The sequence below is a fragment of the Entelurus aequoreus genome, linkage group LG27 (assembly GCF_033978785.1).
Source record: "Entelurus aequoreus isolate RoL-2023_Sb linkage group LG27, RoL_Eaeq_v1.1, whole genome shotgun sequence".
Lineage (NCBI taxonomy): Eukaryota > Metazoa > Chordata > Actinopteri > Syngnathiformes > Syngnathidae > Entelurus > Entelurus aequoreus.
In genome coordinates, this window is record NC_084757.1 from 9,144,284 (window position 1) to 9,159,799 (window position 15,516).

Sequence of the window (15,516 nt, forward strand, 5' to 3'; positions counted from 1 at the left end):
GGCCTATATTGATACTTTTTTACAATCACCTTATGGCCTATATTGATACTTTTTTACAATTGTATTTTACAATTTATTTTACAATTTTATTTTATTTTACAATTTAATTTTACAATTTTACAATTTTATTTTATTTTAAAATTTATTTTACAATTTTATTAGATATTTAAATGTTTTACTTTTTCTTGTTGTTAATATTTCTAGAATTATATTATTATATTTAGCATTTTGTGATTTTTTTATTTTAAAAGTTTTTGAGTTTTTAGCATTGACCGTTGACGTCACAATTGGAAAAAAAAAATCACCAAAGGGCTCGTTTCCCAGGAGTTTGAAGGAAGGCAAGATTGTTTTATAAATATCTCTGCCATGCCTCCACGGTTTGATTTTCACAAACGGGGTACACCCTGAACAAGTTGCCACCTCAACCCATTTACCATTTATCCGTTATACAGTGCACAACACCGGGGTAGATCAGAATATACGTTAGGTCAGGAAAAAACACAGAGGCTATGTCATCCCTAAAAGCCTGTTTCGCAGGTTTCCCTGCTCATCAGGGGATTTTGTTCCCTAAAATCCCCTGATGAGCAGGGAAACCTGCGAAACAGGCTTGTAGGGATGACATAGCCTATGTGTTTTTTCCTGACCTAACGTGTATATATATATATATATATATATATATATAAATATATATATATATATATATATATATATATATTAGGGATGTCCGATAATGGCTTTTTGCCGATATCCGATATGCCGATATTGTCCAACTCTTTAATTACAGATAACGATATCAACCGATACCGATATCAACCGATATATACAGTCGTGGAATTAACACATTATTATGCCTAATTTGGACAACCAGGTATGGTGAAGATAAGGTACTTTTTAAAAAAATGAATCAAATAAAATAAGATAGATAAATTAAAAACATTTTCTTGAATAAAAAAGAAAGTAAAACAATATAAAAACAGTTACATAGAAACTAGTAATTAATGAAAATTTGTCAAATTAACTGTTAAAGGTTAGTATTATTAGTGGAGCAGCAGCACGCACAATCATGTGTGCTTACGGACTGTATCCCTTGCAGACTGTATTGATATATATTGATATATAATGTAGGAAGCAGAATATTAATAACAGAAAGAAACAACCCTTTTGTGTGAATGAGTGTAAATGGGGGAGGGAGGTTTTTTGGGTTGGTGCACTAATTGTAAGTGTATCTTGTGTTTTTTATGTGGATTTAATAATTAAAAAAAATTTTTTTTTTTTTAATAAATAAAAAACCGATACTGATGATAAAAAAACCGATACCGATAATTTCCGATATTACATTTTAACGCATTTATCGGCCGATAATATCGGCAGACTGATAATATCGGCAGACCGATATTATCGGACATCTCTAATATATATATATATATATATATATATATATATATATATATATATATATATATATATATATATATAAACACACACATATATACATTTTTGGTCCATATATTCCTACTTTTCAAGACATCAATATGTGTAAAAAAAGGCACAGAAGAGTTTATTACATTTTTTCATCCGAGGGCACATCATTTGTTGCTAGGCAGAATAGACAGGACTTGATTTGTTCCATTAGGTCCATGAAAATACTTTTTTGCAATTTTATTTTATATTTTTATTTTTTTACTTTTTCATATTTTTAAAATTTCTAGAATTATATTATTATATTTAGCATTTTGTAATTTTTTTTTCGATTTAAAAAATTTGTTATTTTATTTTTTAGCATTTTATCTTTAAAACTAAAGATAAAATGCTAAAAAATAAAATAAACATTTTTTTATTTTATTTTTTAGCATTTTATCTTTAAAACTGAAGATAAAATGCTAAAAAATTCCATTATGGTCCATGAAAATACTTTTTTGCAATTTTATTTTATATTTTTTTACTTTTTCATATTTTTAATATTTCTAGAATTATATTATTATATTTAGCATTTTGTAATTTTTTTTCATTTAAAATTTTTTTTATTTTATTTTTTAGCATTTTATCTTTAAAACTAAAGATAAAATGCTAAAAAATAAAATAAACATTTTTTATTTTATTTTTTAGCATTTTATCTTTAAAACTAAAGATAAAATGCTAAAAAATAAAATAAAAATGTTTTTATTTTATTTTTTAGCATTTTATCTTTAAAACTAAAGATAAAATGCTAAAAAATTAAATAAACATTTTTTATTTTATTTTTTAGCATTTTATCTTTAAAACTAAAGATAAAATGCTAAAAAATAAAATAAACATTTTTTTATTTTATTTTTTAGCATTTTATCTTTAAAACTAAAGATAAAATGCTAAAAAATAAAATAAAAACATTTTTAAATGGAAAAAAAAATTACAAAATGCTAAATATAATAATATAATTCTAGAAATATTAAAAATATGAAAAAGTAAAAAAATAAAAATATAAAATAAAATTGCAAAAAAGTATTTTCATGGACCATAATGGAACAAATCAAGTCCTGTCTTGTATGTAAAGTCGGCACTTTAGGTAAGAAAAGTTGAAAGCACCCCAACCCCCCCCCCACGCAGGCGTCATGGTCACCTGCGTGCGCGGCGCCGCTGCTGATCTCGCAGTGTCTGCCGCTGAAGAGGTGGGTACATTCGCACTTGTACTTGCCGATGTAGTGGAAGCAGGTGCCGCCGTTCTCACACGGGCCGGACCAGCACGGGTCGGGCTTGCCTGCGGGGGACGTGTTAGAACCTTGCTGCAGTGAGCGCGGAGGAGGAGGCGGCGTGGAGGGCGTGACTCACCTACTTCACAATGTCTGCCGGTGAACCTGTAGGGACACACGCACCTGTAGCTGCCCCCCTCCTCCCTGCACGAGCCGCCATTGCGACACGGAGCGGACGCACAGGTGTTGAGGCGCACTGAGGGAGAGCACACACAAAAACTGACTACTATCAAATCTAACACATTGTCATGCAGAATGGACTTTTCTTACAATCTAGAATGTAGAGCGGATTTTACAGAATACAAACTAGTAGAGAATCTATCTTTAAATTGTATAAAATCTAGTTTTAAATTGACAGAATCTAACTTTAAATCGTATAATCTATCATAGAATCTAGCTTTACATTTATAGACTGTATCAATAAATTGTATAATCTATCATAGAATCTAGTTTTTCATTTATAGACTGTATCAATAAATTGTAGAATCTATCATAGAATCTAGCTTTACATTTATAGACTGTATCAATAAATTGTATAATCTATCATAGAATCTAGTTTTTCATTTATAGACTGTATCAATAAATTGTATAATCTATCATAGAATCTAGTTTTACATTTATAGAATCTATCTTTAAATTGTATAATCTATCACAGAGTCTAGTTTTAGATTATATATAATCCATCATAGAATCTAGTTTTAGATTGTACATAATTTATATTGGAATCGAGTTTTAGATTGTATATCATTTATTATAGAATGTAGTTTTAGATTATATAAAATATATCATAGAATCTAGTTTTAGATTATATATAATCTATCATAGAATCTAGTTTTAGATTGTACATAATTTATAATGTAATCGAGTTTTAGATTGTATAGAATTTATTATAGAATGTAGTTTTAGATTATATAAAATATATCATAGAATCTAGTTTTAGATTATATATAATCTATCATAGAATCTAGTTTTAGATTGTACATAATTTATCATAGAATGGAGTTTTATATTATATATAATTTACCATATAATCTAGTTTTAGATGATGTATAATCCATCATAGAAGTTTTAGATTATATATAATTTATCATATAATCTAGTTTTAAGATTATATATAATCTATCATAGAATCTAGTTTTAGATTAGATATCATTTATCATAGATTCTAGTTTTAGATTGTACATAATCTATCATAGAGTCTACTTTTAGATCGTATAGAATCTAGCACAGAATCGAGAATATAATCTAGTTTTGCAATATATATATAATCTATCATAAAATCGTATCGCTAAAAGTATAGAATCTAGTTTTAGATTGTACATAATTTATCATAGAATACATTTTACATTATATATAACTCATCATATAATCTAGTTTCAGATTATATATAATTTATCATATAATCTACTTTTAGATTAGACCTAATTTATCATATAATATAGTTTTAGATTATATATAATCTATCATAGAATCTAGTTTTAGATTAGATATAATTTATCATAGATTTTAGTTTTAGATTATATATAATCTATCATAGAATCTAGTTTTAGATTGTATATAATTTATCATAGAATCTAGTTTTAGATTAGATATCATTTATCATAGATTCTAGTTTTAGATTGTATATAATCTATCATAGAGTCTACTTTTAGATCGTATAGAATCTAGCAAAGAATCGAGAATATGATTTAGTTTTGCAATATATATAATCTATCATAAAATCGTATAGCTAAAAGTAAATAATCTAGTTTTAGATTGTATAGAATCTAGTTTTAGATTGTACATAATTTATCATATAATCTAGTTTTAGATTATATATAATTTATCATATAATCTAGTTTGGATTAGATATAATTTATCATAGAATCTAGTTTTAGATTGTATATAATCTATCATAGAGTCTACTTTTAGAACGTATAGAATCTAGCACAGAATCGAGAATATGATCTAGTTTTGCAATATATATAATCAATCATAAAATCGTATAGCTAAAAGTAAAGAATCTAGTTTTAGATTGTATAGAATCTAGTTTTAGATTGTACATAATTTATCATAGAATGAAGTTTTAGATTATATATAATTCATCATATAATCTAGTTTCAGATTAGACATAATTTATCATATAATCTAGTTTTAAGATTATATATAATCTATCATAGAATCTAGTTTTAGATTAGATATCATTTATCATAGATTCTAGTTTTAGATTGTATATTATCTATCATAGAGTCTACTTTTAGATTGTATAGAATCTAGCAAAGAATCGAGAATATGATTTAGTTTTGCAATATACATAATCTATCATAAAATCGTATAGCTAAAAGTAAAGAATCTAGTTTTAGATTGTATAGAATCTAGTTTTAGATTGTACATAATTTATCATATAATCTAGTTTTAGATTATATATAATTTATCATATAATCTAGTTTGGATTAGATATAATTTATCATAGAATCTAGTTTTGGATTGTATATAATTGATCATAGATTCTAGTTTTAGATTATATATAATTTATGATCGATTCTAGTTTTAGATTACATATAATTTATCATAGACTCTAGTTTTAGATTGTATATAATCTATCATAGAGTCTACTTTTAGAACGTATAGAATCTAGCACAGAATCGAGAATATGACCTAGTTTTGCAATATATATAATCTATCATAAAATCGTATAGCTAAAAGTAAAGAATCTAGTTTTAGATTGTATAGAATCTAGTTTTAGATTGTACATAATTTATCATAGAATGGAGTTTTAGATTATATATAATTCATCATATAATCTAGTTTCAGATTAGACATAATTTATCATAAAATCTAGTTTTAAGATTATATATAATCTATCATAGAATCTAGTTTTAGATTAGATATAATTTATCATAGATTCTAGTTTTAGAGATTGTACATAATCTATCATAGAGTCTACTTTTAGATCGTATAGAATCTAGCACAGAATCGAGAACATGATCTAGTTTTGCAATATGTATAATCTATCATAAAACCGTATCGCCAAAAGTAAAGAATCTAGTTTTATATTGTAGATGTTCTTTACATAAAATGTAATCTATTTTTAGATTGCATAGGATTGATCATATAATCTAGATTTATAATGCATAGAATCTATCATAATCTAGTATAGAATCTATCTTTAGATCGTATAGACTAGTTTTAGATTGTATAAAATCTAGCACAAATCCTGGAATAGAATCTAACTCTGCATTATATATAATCCATCACAGAAATTATTTTTTTAGATTGTATAGAATCTATTTTAGAATCTAGCTTTACATTGTATGTAATCGAGATTTATTGTGTATATAATCTAGCATACTCTATCATAGAATCTAGTTTTAAATTGTATGGACTAGTTAGACTAAATTATTTTAAGATTGTATAGAATCTCGTTTTAAATGGTATAGAATCTACAATTTAATCTATCTTTACATTATATATAATCTAGCACAGAAACTCCTGCTAGTTTTAGAAGAAAAAAACTAGCATTCGAATGTTAGCACGCTAACAGTTAGCATATGTACCAACCATTAAATTGTATAGAATCTATCTTTAGTTTGTATAGAATCTATCAAAGAATGTAGTTTTAGATTAGAATCTATCATAGAACGTAGTTTTAGATAGACTAGAATCTAGTACCTAGGTGTATATTTATGTTAAATCGAGCTCTCTCATGTGGTCAACACGTGTATTACAGGTGCACCTCTGACAGTGTCCTGCGGGGGTCAGTATTGAGTCCAGGTGTGTGACCTCACCTTTCTCGCAGTGCTTCCCCCAGTGGCCGTGCGTGCACTGGCAGGTGTAGCCGCCATGGCGCTCGTAGCAGAAGCCGCCGTTCAGACACGGCGTGGAGTCGCAGACCGAGCGGGGCTGTACTGAAAAACACAGAGCGACACTTGACTGTGTTCCATGGTCCAGGCGACACTTGACTGTGTTCCATGGTCCAGGCAACACTTGACTGTGTCCCATGGTCCAGGCAACACTTGACTGTGTTCCATGGTCCAGGCAACACTTGAATGTGTTCCATGGTCCAGGCAACACTTGACTGTGTCCCATGGTCCGGGCAACACTTGACTGTGTCCCATGGTCCAGGCAACACTTGACTGTGTCCCATGGTCCAGGCAACACTTGACTGTGCCCCATGGTCCAGGCAACACTTGACTGTGCCCCATGGTCCAGGCAACACTTGACTGTGTTCCATGGTCCAGGCAACACTTGACTGTGTTCCATGGTCCAGGCAACACTTGACTGTGTCCCATGGTCCAGGCAACACTTGACTGTGCCCCATGGTCCAGGCAACACTTGACTGTGCCCCATGGTCCAGGCAACACTTGACTGTGTTCCATGGTCCAGGCAACACTTGACTGTGTTCCATGGTCCAGGCAACACTTGACTGTGTCCCATGGTCCAGGCAACACTTGACTGTGTCCCATGGTCCAGGCAACACTTGACTGTGCCCCATGGTCCAGGCAACACTTGACTGTGCCCCATGGTCCAGGCAACACTTGACTGTGTTCCATGGTCCAGGCAACACTTGACTGTGTTCCATGGTCCAGGCAACACTTGACTGTGTCCCATGGTCCAGGCAACACTTGACTGTGTTCCATGGTCCAGGCAACACTTGACTGTGTTCCATGGTCCAGGCAACACTTGACTGTGTCCCATGGTCCAGGCAACACTTGACTGTGTTCCATGGTCCAGGCAACACTTGACTGTGTTCCATGGTCCAGGCAACACTTGACTGTGTTCCATGGTCCAGGCAACACTTGACTGTGTTCCATGGTCCAGGCAACACTTGACTGTGTCCCATGGTCCAGGCAACACTTGACTGTCCCCCATGGTCCGGGGGACACTTGACTGTGTTCCATGGTCCAGGCGACACTTGACTGTGTTCCATGGTCCAGGCAACACTTGACTGTGTCCCATGGTCCAGGCAACACTTGACTGTGTTCCATGGTCCAGGCAACACTTGAATGTGTTCCATGGTCCAGGCAACACTTGACTGTGTCCCATGGTCCGGGCAACACTTGACTGTGTCCCATGGTCCAGGCAACACTTGACTGTGCCCCATGGTCCGGGCAACACTTGACTGTGTTCCATGGTCCGGGCAACACTTGACTGTGTCCCATGGTCCGGGCAACACTTGACTGTGTCCCATGGTCCGGGCAACACTTGACTGTGTCCCATGGTCCGGGCAACACTTGACTGTGTTCCATGGTCCAGGCAACACTTGACTGTGTCCCATGGTCCAGGCAACACTTGACTGTGTCCCATGGTCCAGGCAACACTTGACTGTGCCCCATGGTCCAGGCAACACTTGACTGTGCCCCATGGTCCAGGCAACACTTGACTGTGCCCCATGGTCCAGGCAACACTTGACTGTGCCCCATGGTCCAGGCAACACTTGACTGTGTCCCATGGTCCAGGCAACACTTGACTGTGCCCCATGGTCCAGGCAACACTTGACTGTGCCCCATGGTCCAGGCAACACTTGACTGTGTTCCATGGTCCAGGCAACACTTGACTGTGTTCCATGGTCCAGGCAACACTTGACTGTGTCCCATGGTCCAGGCAACACTTGACTGTGTCCCATGGTCCAGGCAACACTTGACTGTGTCCCATGGTCCAGGCAACACTTGACTGTGTCCCATGGTCCAGGCAACACTTGACTGTGTTCCATGGTCCAGGCAACACTTGACTGTGCCCCATGGTCCAGGCAACACTTGACTGTGTTCCATGGTCCAGGCAACACTTGACTGTGTTCCATGGTCCAGGCAACACTTGACTGTGTTCCATGGTCCAGGCAACACTTGACTGTGTCCCATGGTCCAGGCAACACTTGACTGTGTTCCATGGTCCAGGGCGACACCTACAAAGGTACCCAACACGATCCTTGTGCTGAATTATAAATGTCTTTGTTGCTAGGGTAAACAGCGTCTATCCTGTGGGGACGGGCAGGTGCACCAGGATCTTACCATAAGGGTACAGGTCCCTGTGGTCCAGGTCTGAGGTGCTGGTCTGACAGGTGCACAGGTACGCTCCTCCGTACTCCAAACACGGACCTCCGTCAGGACACGGCCGGTTGTTGCCGCACGGCGTCTGTGTCATCTCTGCACACACACAACCTGCTACAGTCACACTGCACCCTGTCAGGACGGACACAGGTGGGGACGGACACAGGTGGGGACAAACACAGGTGGGGGCGGAAATAGGTGGGGACGGACACAATTGGGGACAGACAGAGGTGGGGACAGACACAGGTGGGGACGGACACAGGTGGGGACAGACACAGGTGGGGACAGACACAGGTGGGGACAAACACAGGTGGGGACGGAAATAGGTGGGGACGGACACAATTGGGGACAGACAGAGGTGGGGACAGACACAGGTGGGGACGGACACAGGTGGGGACAGACACAGGTGGGGACAAACACAGGTGGGGACGGAAATAGGTGGGGACAGACAGAGGTGGGGACAGACAGAGGTGGGGACGTACACAGGTGGGGACAGACAAACACAGGTGGGGACGGACACAGGTGGGTACGGACATAGGTGGGGAGGGACAAAGGTCGGAACGGACACAGGTGGGGACAGACACAGGTGGGGAGGGACAAAGGTCGGAACGGACACAGGTGGGGACAGACGCAGGTGGGGACGGACAAAGGTCGGAACGGACACAGTTGGGGACGGACACAGGTGGGGACGGACACAGGTGGGGAGGGACAAAGGTCGGAACGGACACAGGTGGGGACGGACACAGGTGGGGATAGAAACAGGTGGGGACATACATAGGGGGACAGACACATGTGGGGATAGAAACAGGTGGGGACAGACACAGGTGGTGACAGACATAGGTGGGGATAGAAACAGTAGGGGCTAGACACAGGTTTGGTGCAGACACAGGTGGGGACGGACACAGGTTTGGTACAGACACAGGTGGGGACGGACACAATTGGGGTCGGACACAGGTGGGGACGGACACAGGTGGGGACAGACACAGGTGGGGACAGACATAGGTGGGTACAGACACAGGTGGGGACAGACACAGGTGGGGACGGACACAGGTGGGGACAGACACAGGTGGGGACGGACACAGGTGGGGACAGACACAGGTGGGGACAGACACAGGTGGGGACAGACATAGGTGGGTACAGACACAGGTGGGGACAGACACAGGTGGGGACGGACACAGGTGGGGACAGACACAGGTGGGGACAGACACAGGTGGGGACAGACATAGGTGGGTACAGACATAGGTGGGTACAAACACAGGTGGGGACAGACATAGGTGGGTACAGACACAGGTGGGGACAGACACAGGTGGGGAAGGACACAGGTGGGGGCAGACACAGGTGGGGACAGACACAGGTGGGGACAGACACAGGTGGGGACAGACATAGGTGGGTACAGACACAGGTGGGGACAGACACAGGTGGGGAAGGACATAGGTGGGTACAGACACAGGTGGGGACAGACATAGGTGGGTACAGACACAGGTGGGGACAGACACAGGTGGGGACAGACATAGGTGGGTACAGACACAGGTGGGGACAGACATAGGTGGGTACAGACATAGGTGGGTACAAACACAGGTGGGGACAGACATAGGTGGGTACAGACACAGGTGGGGACAGACACAGGTGGGGAAGGACATAGGTGGGTACAGACACAGGTGGGGACAGACATAGGTGGGTACAGACACAGGTGGGGACAGACACAGGTGGGGAAGGACACAGGTGGGGGCAGACACAGGTGGGGACAGACACCTATGCCAATGTTGCCAGCGTACACCTCAGAGTCATATAACTTCCTACTTGACATATGCTAACTGTTAGCATGCTAACTTTGTAAGCCAAATATTTAGCCGTAGACCTCTGAGTCATGTAAGGAAATATAAATGACAAATATTCCAAAAAATGAAATTAAATTTGAGCAGGATCGCTGTTGTAGTAACAAAGATATAACTTTGAGTATGTACGTGCAATACCACCAGCAGCCATAGGGGGCGTGGTTGTAGTAACAAAGATACAACTTTGAGTATGTACGTGCAATACCACCAGCAGCCATAGGGGGCGTGGTTGTAGTAACAAAGATACGACTTTGAGTATGTACGTGCAATACCACCAGCAGCCATAGGGGGCGTGGTTGTAGTAACAAAGATACAACTTTTGAGTGTGTACGTGCAATACCACCAGCAGCCATAGGGGGCGTGGTTGTAGTAACAAAGATACAACTTTGAGTATGTACGTGCAATACCACCAGCAGCCATAGGGGGCGTGGTTGTAGTAACAAAGATACAACTTTTGAGTGTGTACGTGCAATACCACCAGCAGCCATAGGGGGCGTGGTTGTAGTAACAAAGATAGAACTTTGAGTATGTACGTGCAATACCACCAGCAGCCATAGGGGGCGTGGTTGTTGTAACAAAGATACAACTTTTGAGTATGTACGTGCAATACCACCAGCAGCCATAGGGGGCGTGGTTGTAGTAACAAAGATACAACTTTTGAGTATGTACGTGCAATACCACCAGCAGCCATAGGGGACGTGGTTGTTGTAACAAAGATACAACTTTGAGTGTGTACGTGCAATACCACCAGCAGCCATAGGGGACGTGGTTGTAGTAACAAAGATACAACTTTTGAGTATGTACGTGCAATACCACCAGCAGCCATAGGGGACGTGGTTGTAGTAACAAAGATACAACTTTTGAGTATGTACGTGCAATACCACCAGCAGCCATAGGCGTGGTTGTAGTAACAAAGATACAACTTTGAGTGTGTACGTGCAATACCACCAGCAGCCATAGGGGGCGTGGTTGTAGTAACAAAGATACAACTTTTGAGTATGTACGTGCAATACCACTAGCAGCCATAGGGGGCGTGGTTGTAGTAACAAAGATACAACTTTTGAGTATGTACGTGCAATACCACCAGCAGCCATAGGCGTGGTTGTAGTAACAAAGATACGACTTTGAGTATGTACGTGCAATACCACCAGCAGCCATAGGGGGCGTGGTTGTAGTAACAAAGATACAACTTTGAGTATGTACGTGCAATACCACCAGCAGCCATAGGGGGCGTGGTTGTAGTAACAAAGATACAACTTTGAGTATGTACGTGCAATACCACCAGCAGCCATAGGGGGCGTGGTTGTAGTAACAAAGATACAACTTTTGAGTATGTACGTGCAATACCACCAGCAGCCATAGGGGGCGTGGTTGTACCTACCCAGCTGGCAGTAGAGGCCAGTGTAGGATGCGGGACACTCGCACGTCCCGTTGTTGTCCACGCACACGCCGCCGTTCTGGCAGAGGCACTCCTCTGCGGACACACAGTCGGGTTACAAAGTACAAAAGTCTGAACTTGGTCGCCACAAAGTTCTGATGGTCCTGGTTGGGACCTGAACAAAGGCAATAGGTATGGCAGTTGTCTTTCCACTGACTTCTCCTCTGTTTCCTAATTGGAGCAGACAGGAAGTGCTCCTCTCCCCCCAGTAGTAAGCGCGAGGTGAAGGCCCCCTGGAGCAATTAATGCATCGTTGCCTTCTTCCAGCGGGGCCTTCCTGCTTTAAGAGCCTTTTTCAAAGCCACTCCAGCCTGGGAGTGAACCATCGCATGCTTGGCAAAGCTATTAAAAATCTGTGCTGGCTTGAAAGGAATATTTCATTGTGGGCGACTTCAGATCCTTCCGGAAGGTAAGCCACCTGCTCATTACACACACAGGAAGTGCTTTTTTTCCAGGGTTTGCAGCTTTTACCGCTCCTCAGAGTACTTTGGAGTGTGAAACATATTGAAAGCTTCAAGTCTCAGGGTAATAATTCACCTTATGGATTACATTAGTTAGCAATTTCCCTGGATTTAAACATATATGGCATGTATTAAAACCACTGGCAGTTTCAGCACTGAGTGCTATCTCGTTCCCGTGTTAACTGTTAGCACTTTGGCCATTTTCACCAGGCAAAATGTCAGAAACCTTCATGTAGCACTTTCCATACTTAGCGCTAGCTTGTAACGAGGTAGCAAGTTCGACATTCTTGTTAATTTGTAATGTCAAAACCCGATATGGCATTATGTAAAATCTAGGGGTGTCCGATAATGGCTTTTTTGCCGATATCCGATATTGTCCAACTCTTTAATTACCGATACCGATATCAACCGATACCGATATATACAGTCGTGGAATTAACACATTATTATGCCTAATTTGGACAACCAGATATGGTGAAGATAAGGTCCTTTTAAAAAAAATGTATAAATAAAATAAGATAAATAAATTAAAAACATTTTCTTGAATAAAAAAGAAAGTAAAACAATATAAAAACAGTTACATAGAAACTAGTAATGAATGAAAATGAGTAAATTTAACTGTTAACGGTTAGTTCTAGGGATGTCCGATAATATCGGCCTGCCGATATTATCGGCCGATAAATGCGTTAAAATGTAATATCGGAAATTATCGGTATAGGTTTTTTTTTATCTGTATCGTTTTTTTTATTTTTATTTTTTTTATTAAATCAACATAAAAAACACGAGATACACTTACAATTAGTGCACCAACCCAAAAAACCTCCCTCCCCCCATTTCTTTCTGTTATCAATATTGTGGTTCCTACATTATATATCAATATATATCAATACAGTCTGCAAGGGATACAGTCCGTAAGCACACATGATTGTGCGTGCTGCTGCTCCACTAATAGTACTAACCTTTAACAGTTAATTTGACTCATTTTCATTAATTACTAGTTTCTATGTAACTGTTTTTATATTGTCTCACTTTCTTTTTTATTCAAGAAAATGTTTTTAATTTAGTTATCTTATTTTATTATTTTTTTTAAAAAGTACCTTATCTTCACCATACATGGTTGTCCAAATTAGGCATAATAATGTGTTAATTCCACGACTGCATGTATCGGTTGATATCGGTATCGGTTGATATCGGTATCGGTTGATATCGGTATCGGTTGATATCGGTATCGGTAATTAAAGAGTTGGACAATATCGGAATATCGGATATCGGCAAAAAGCCATTATCGGACATCCCTAGTTAGTACTATTAGTGGAGCAGCAGCACGCACAATCATGTGTGCTTACGGACTGTATCCCTTGCAGACTGTATTGATGTATATTGATATATAATGTAGGAAGCAGAATATTAATAACAGAAAGAAACAACCCTTTTGTGTGAATGAGTGTAAATGGGGGAGGGAGGTTTTTTGGGTTGGTGCACTAATTGTAAGTGTATCTTGTGTTTTTTATGTTTATTTAATTTAAAAAAAAACACAAAAAAAACCAGATACCGATAAATTCCGATATTACATTTTAAAGCATTTATCGGCCGATAATATCAGCAGGCTGATATTATCGGACATCTCTAGTAAAATCCCTCCAGAACTGCCGTAGCACTTTCCGTAATTAGCGCTATCTTTTTTGCATGTTAACTGTTAGCACTTTAGACATTTTCGTCAATTGAAACGCCAAAACCCGATATGGCGTTATGTAAAATCACTACAGAACCGCCGTAGCACTTTCCTTACTTAGCGCTATCCTTTTTTGCATGTTAACTGTTAGCACTTTAGACATTTCCATTAATTTGGCAAAAGATAGCGCTAAGTACGTAAAGTGCTACAGCAGTTCTGTAGTGATTTTACATAATGCATTGGAGGTTTTTGACATTTTCATTGACAGAAATGTCGAAAGTGCAAACAGTTAATATGCTACCCCGTTACAAGCTAAGTACGGAAAGTGTTATGGCAGTTCTGTAGTGATTTTACATCTTAACATGTAGGTTTTTGACATTTGAATTGACGGAAATGTCTAAAGTGCTAACAGTTAACCAGCAAAAAAAAAACGACGCTAAATCAAGTCTACTTCATTTAAAACTACGTTACACCTCCTAAGCATGAAGAACAGTAGAGTATAGCATTTTTTTAACGCTTGAATTGTTTCTTCATTCCTACCCGTACATATAACGTTTGTCTATATTTTTAAGGTTTTATGCCCTTTTAGCTTAAAAAAAAAACAAAAACAATATTTTTCATAATGTGAAAAACACAAAATATGCAATATTTCCAAAAAGGAAGTGAAATACTTTACATGAGGTCATTACAGCTATTAAAAGGTCAAAAATTGACAGCAACGCTGCTTTTGAGAAGTTATTATTTTGGGAACAATTAATTTCCCCCCCAAAAAACTCACACCCTCCTTAGCCGGAAAACAAACGCGCTAAAAAGAGAGTTATAAGTACTGTAATATGTCGCCATCTAGTGGTGTAAAGGTGCCATTGCACATACACACACACTGATAATAAACACTAAAAGTCTTCAAAACCACATTTAAACACATCTTTATAACAATAATGTCATTGTTTATCGCATTGTACATGGTAATTGTTTTATATTGTATACATGTTATAGACATAATATAATATAATATATAATATACTGTACATATATTATGTAAATATTACGTATATACTGTATGTTATATTGCTATATTTAGTCTATTTATACCTGCATTGTCCTTTCCATCCTTACACTTTCCATCATTGTAACTGAGCTGTGTGGAACAATTTCCCTTGTGGATCATTAAAGTTTGTCTAAGTCATTTAAGTCGCTTTGTTGGCAGATTTTTCAATTTGAATGACCAACGATGCAAAAACACAGGATAGGAATGAATGATAGCTTTTTCTGGCATTAACTAGTGGCTGAGAAGTGTCATTACACCCACAACTATTTGTCCTTGTTGTTGGAAGGGATATTGCCAAAAGTATTTGTCC

At 38.2% G+C, this 15,516-nt stretch overlaps 1 protein-coding gene across 1 annotated transcript in view; it reads right to left on the reverse strand.

Moving 5' to 3' along the window:
- The window catches only part of sned1 (sushi, nidogen and EGF-like domains 1), a 127,099-nt gene that overhangs the window by 48,270 nt on the left and 63,313 nt on the right, over window positions 1–15,516 (reverse strand). Inside the window, 5 exon segments of the mRNA XM_062038678.1 lie at window positions 2,597–2,734; window positions 2,806–2,922; window positions 6,494–6,613; window positions 8,714–8,848; window positions 11,969–12,061. Coding sequence (XP_061894662.1) covers window positions 2,597–2,734; window positions 2,806–2,922; window positions 6,494–6,613; window positions 8,714–8,848; window positions 11,969–12,061 — 603 coding nt within the window.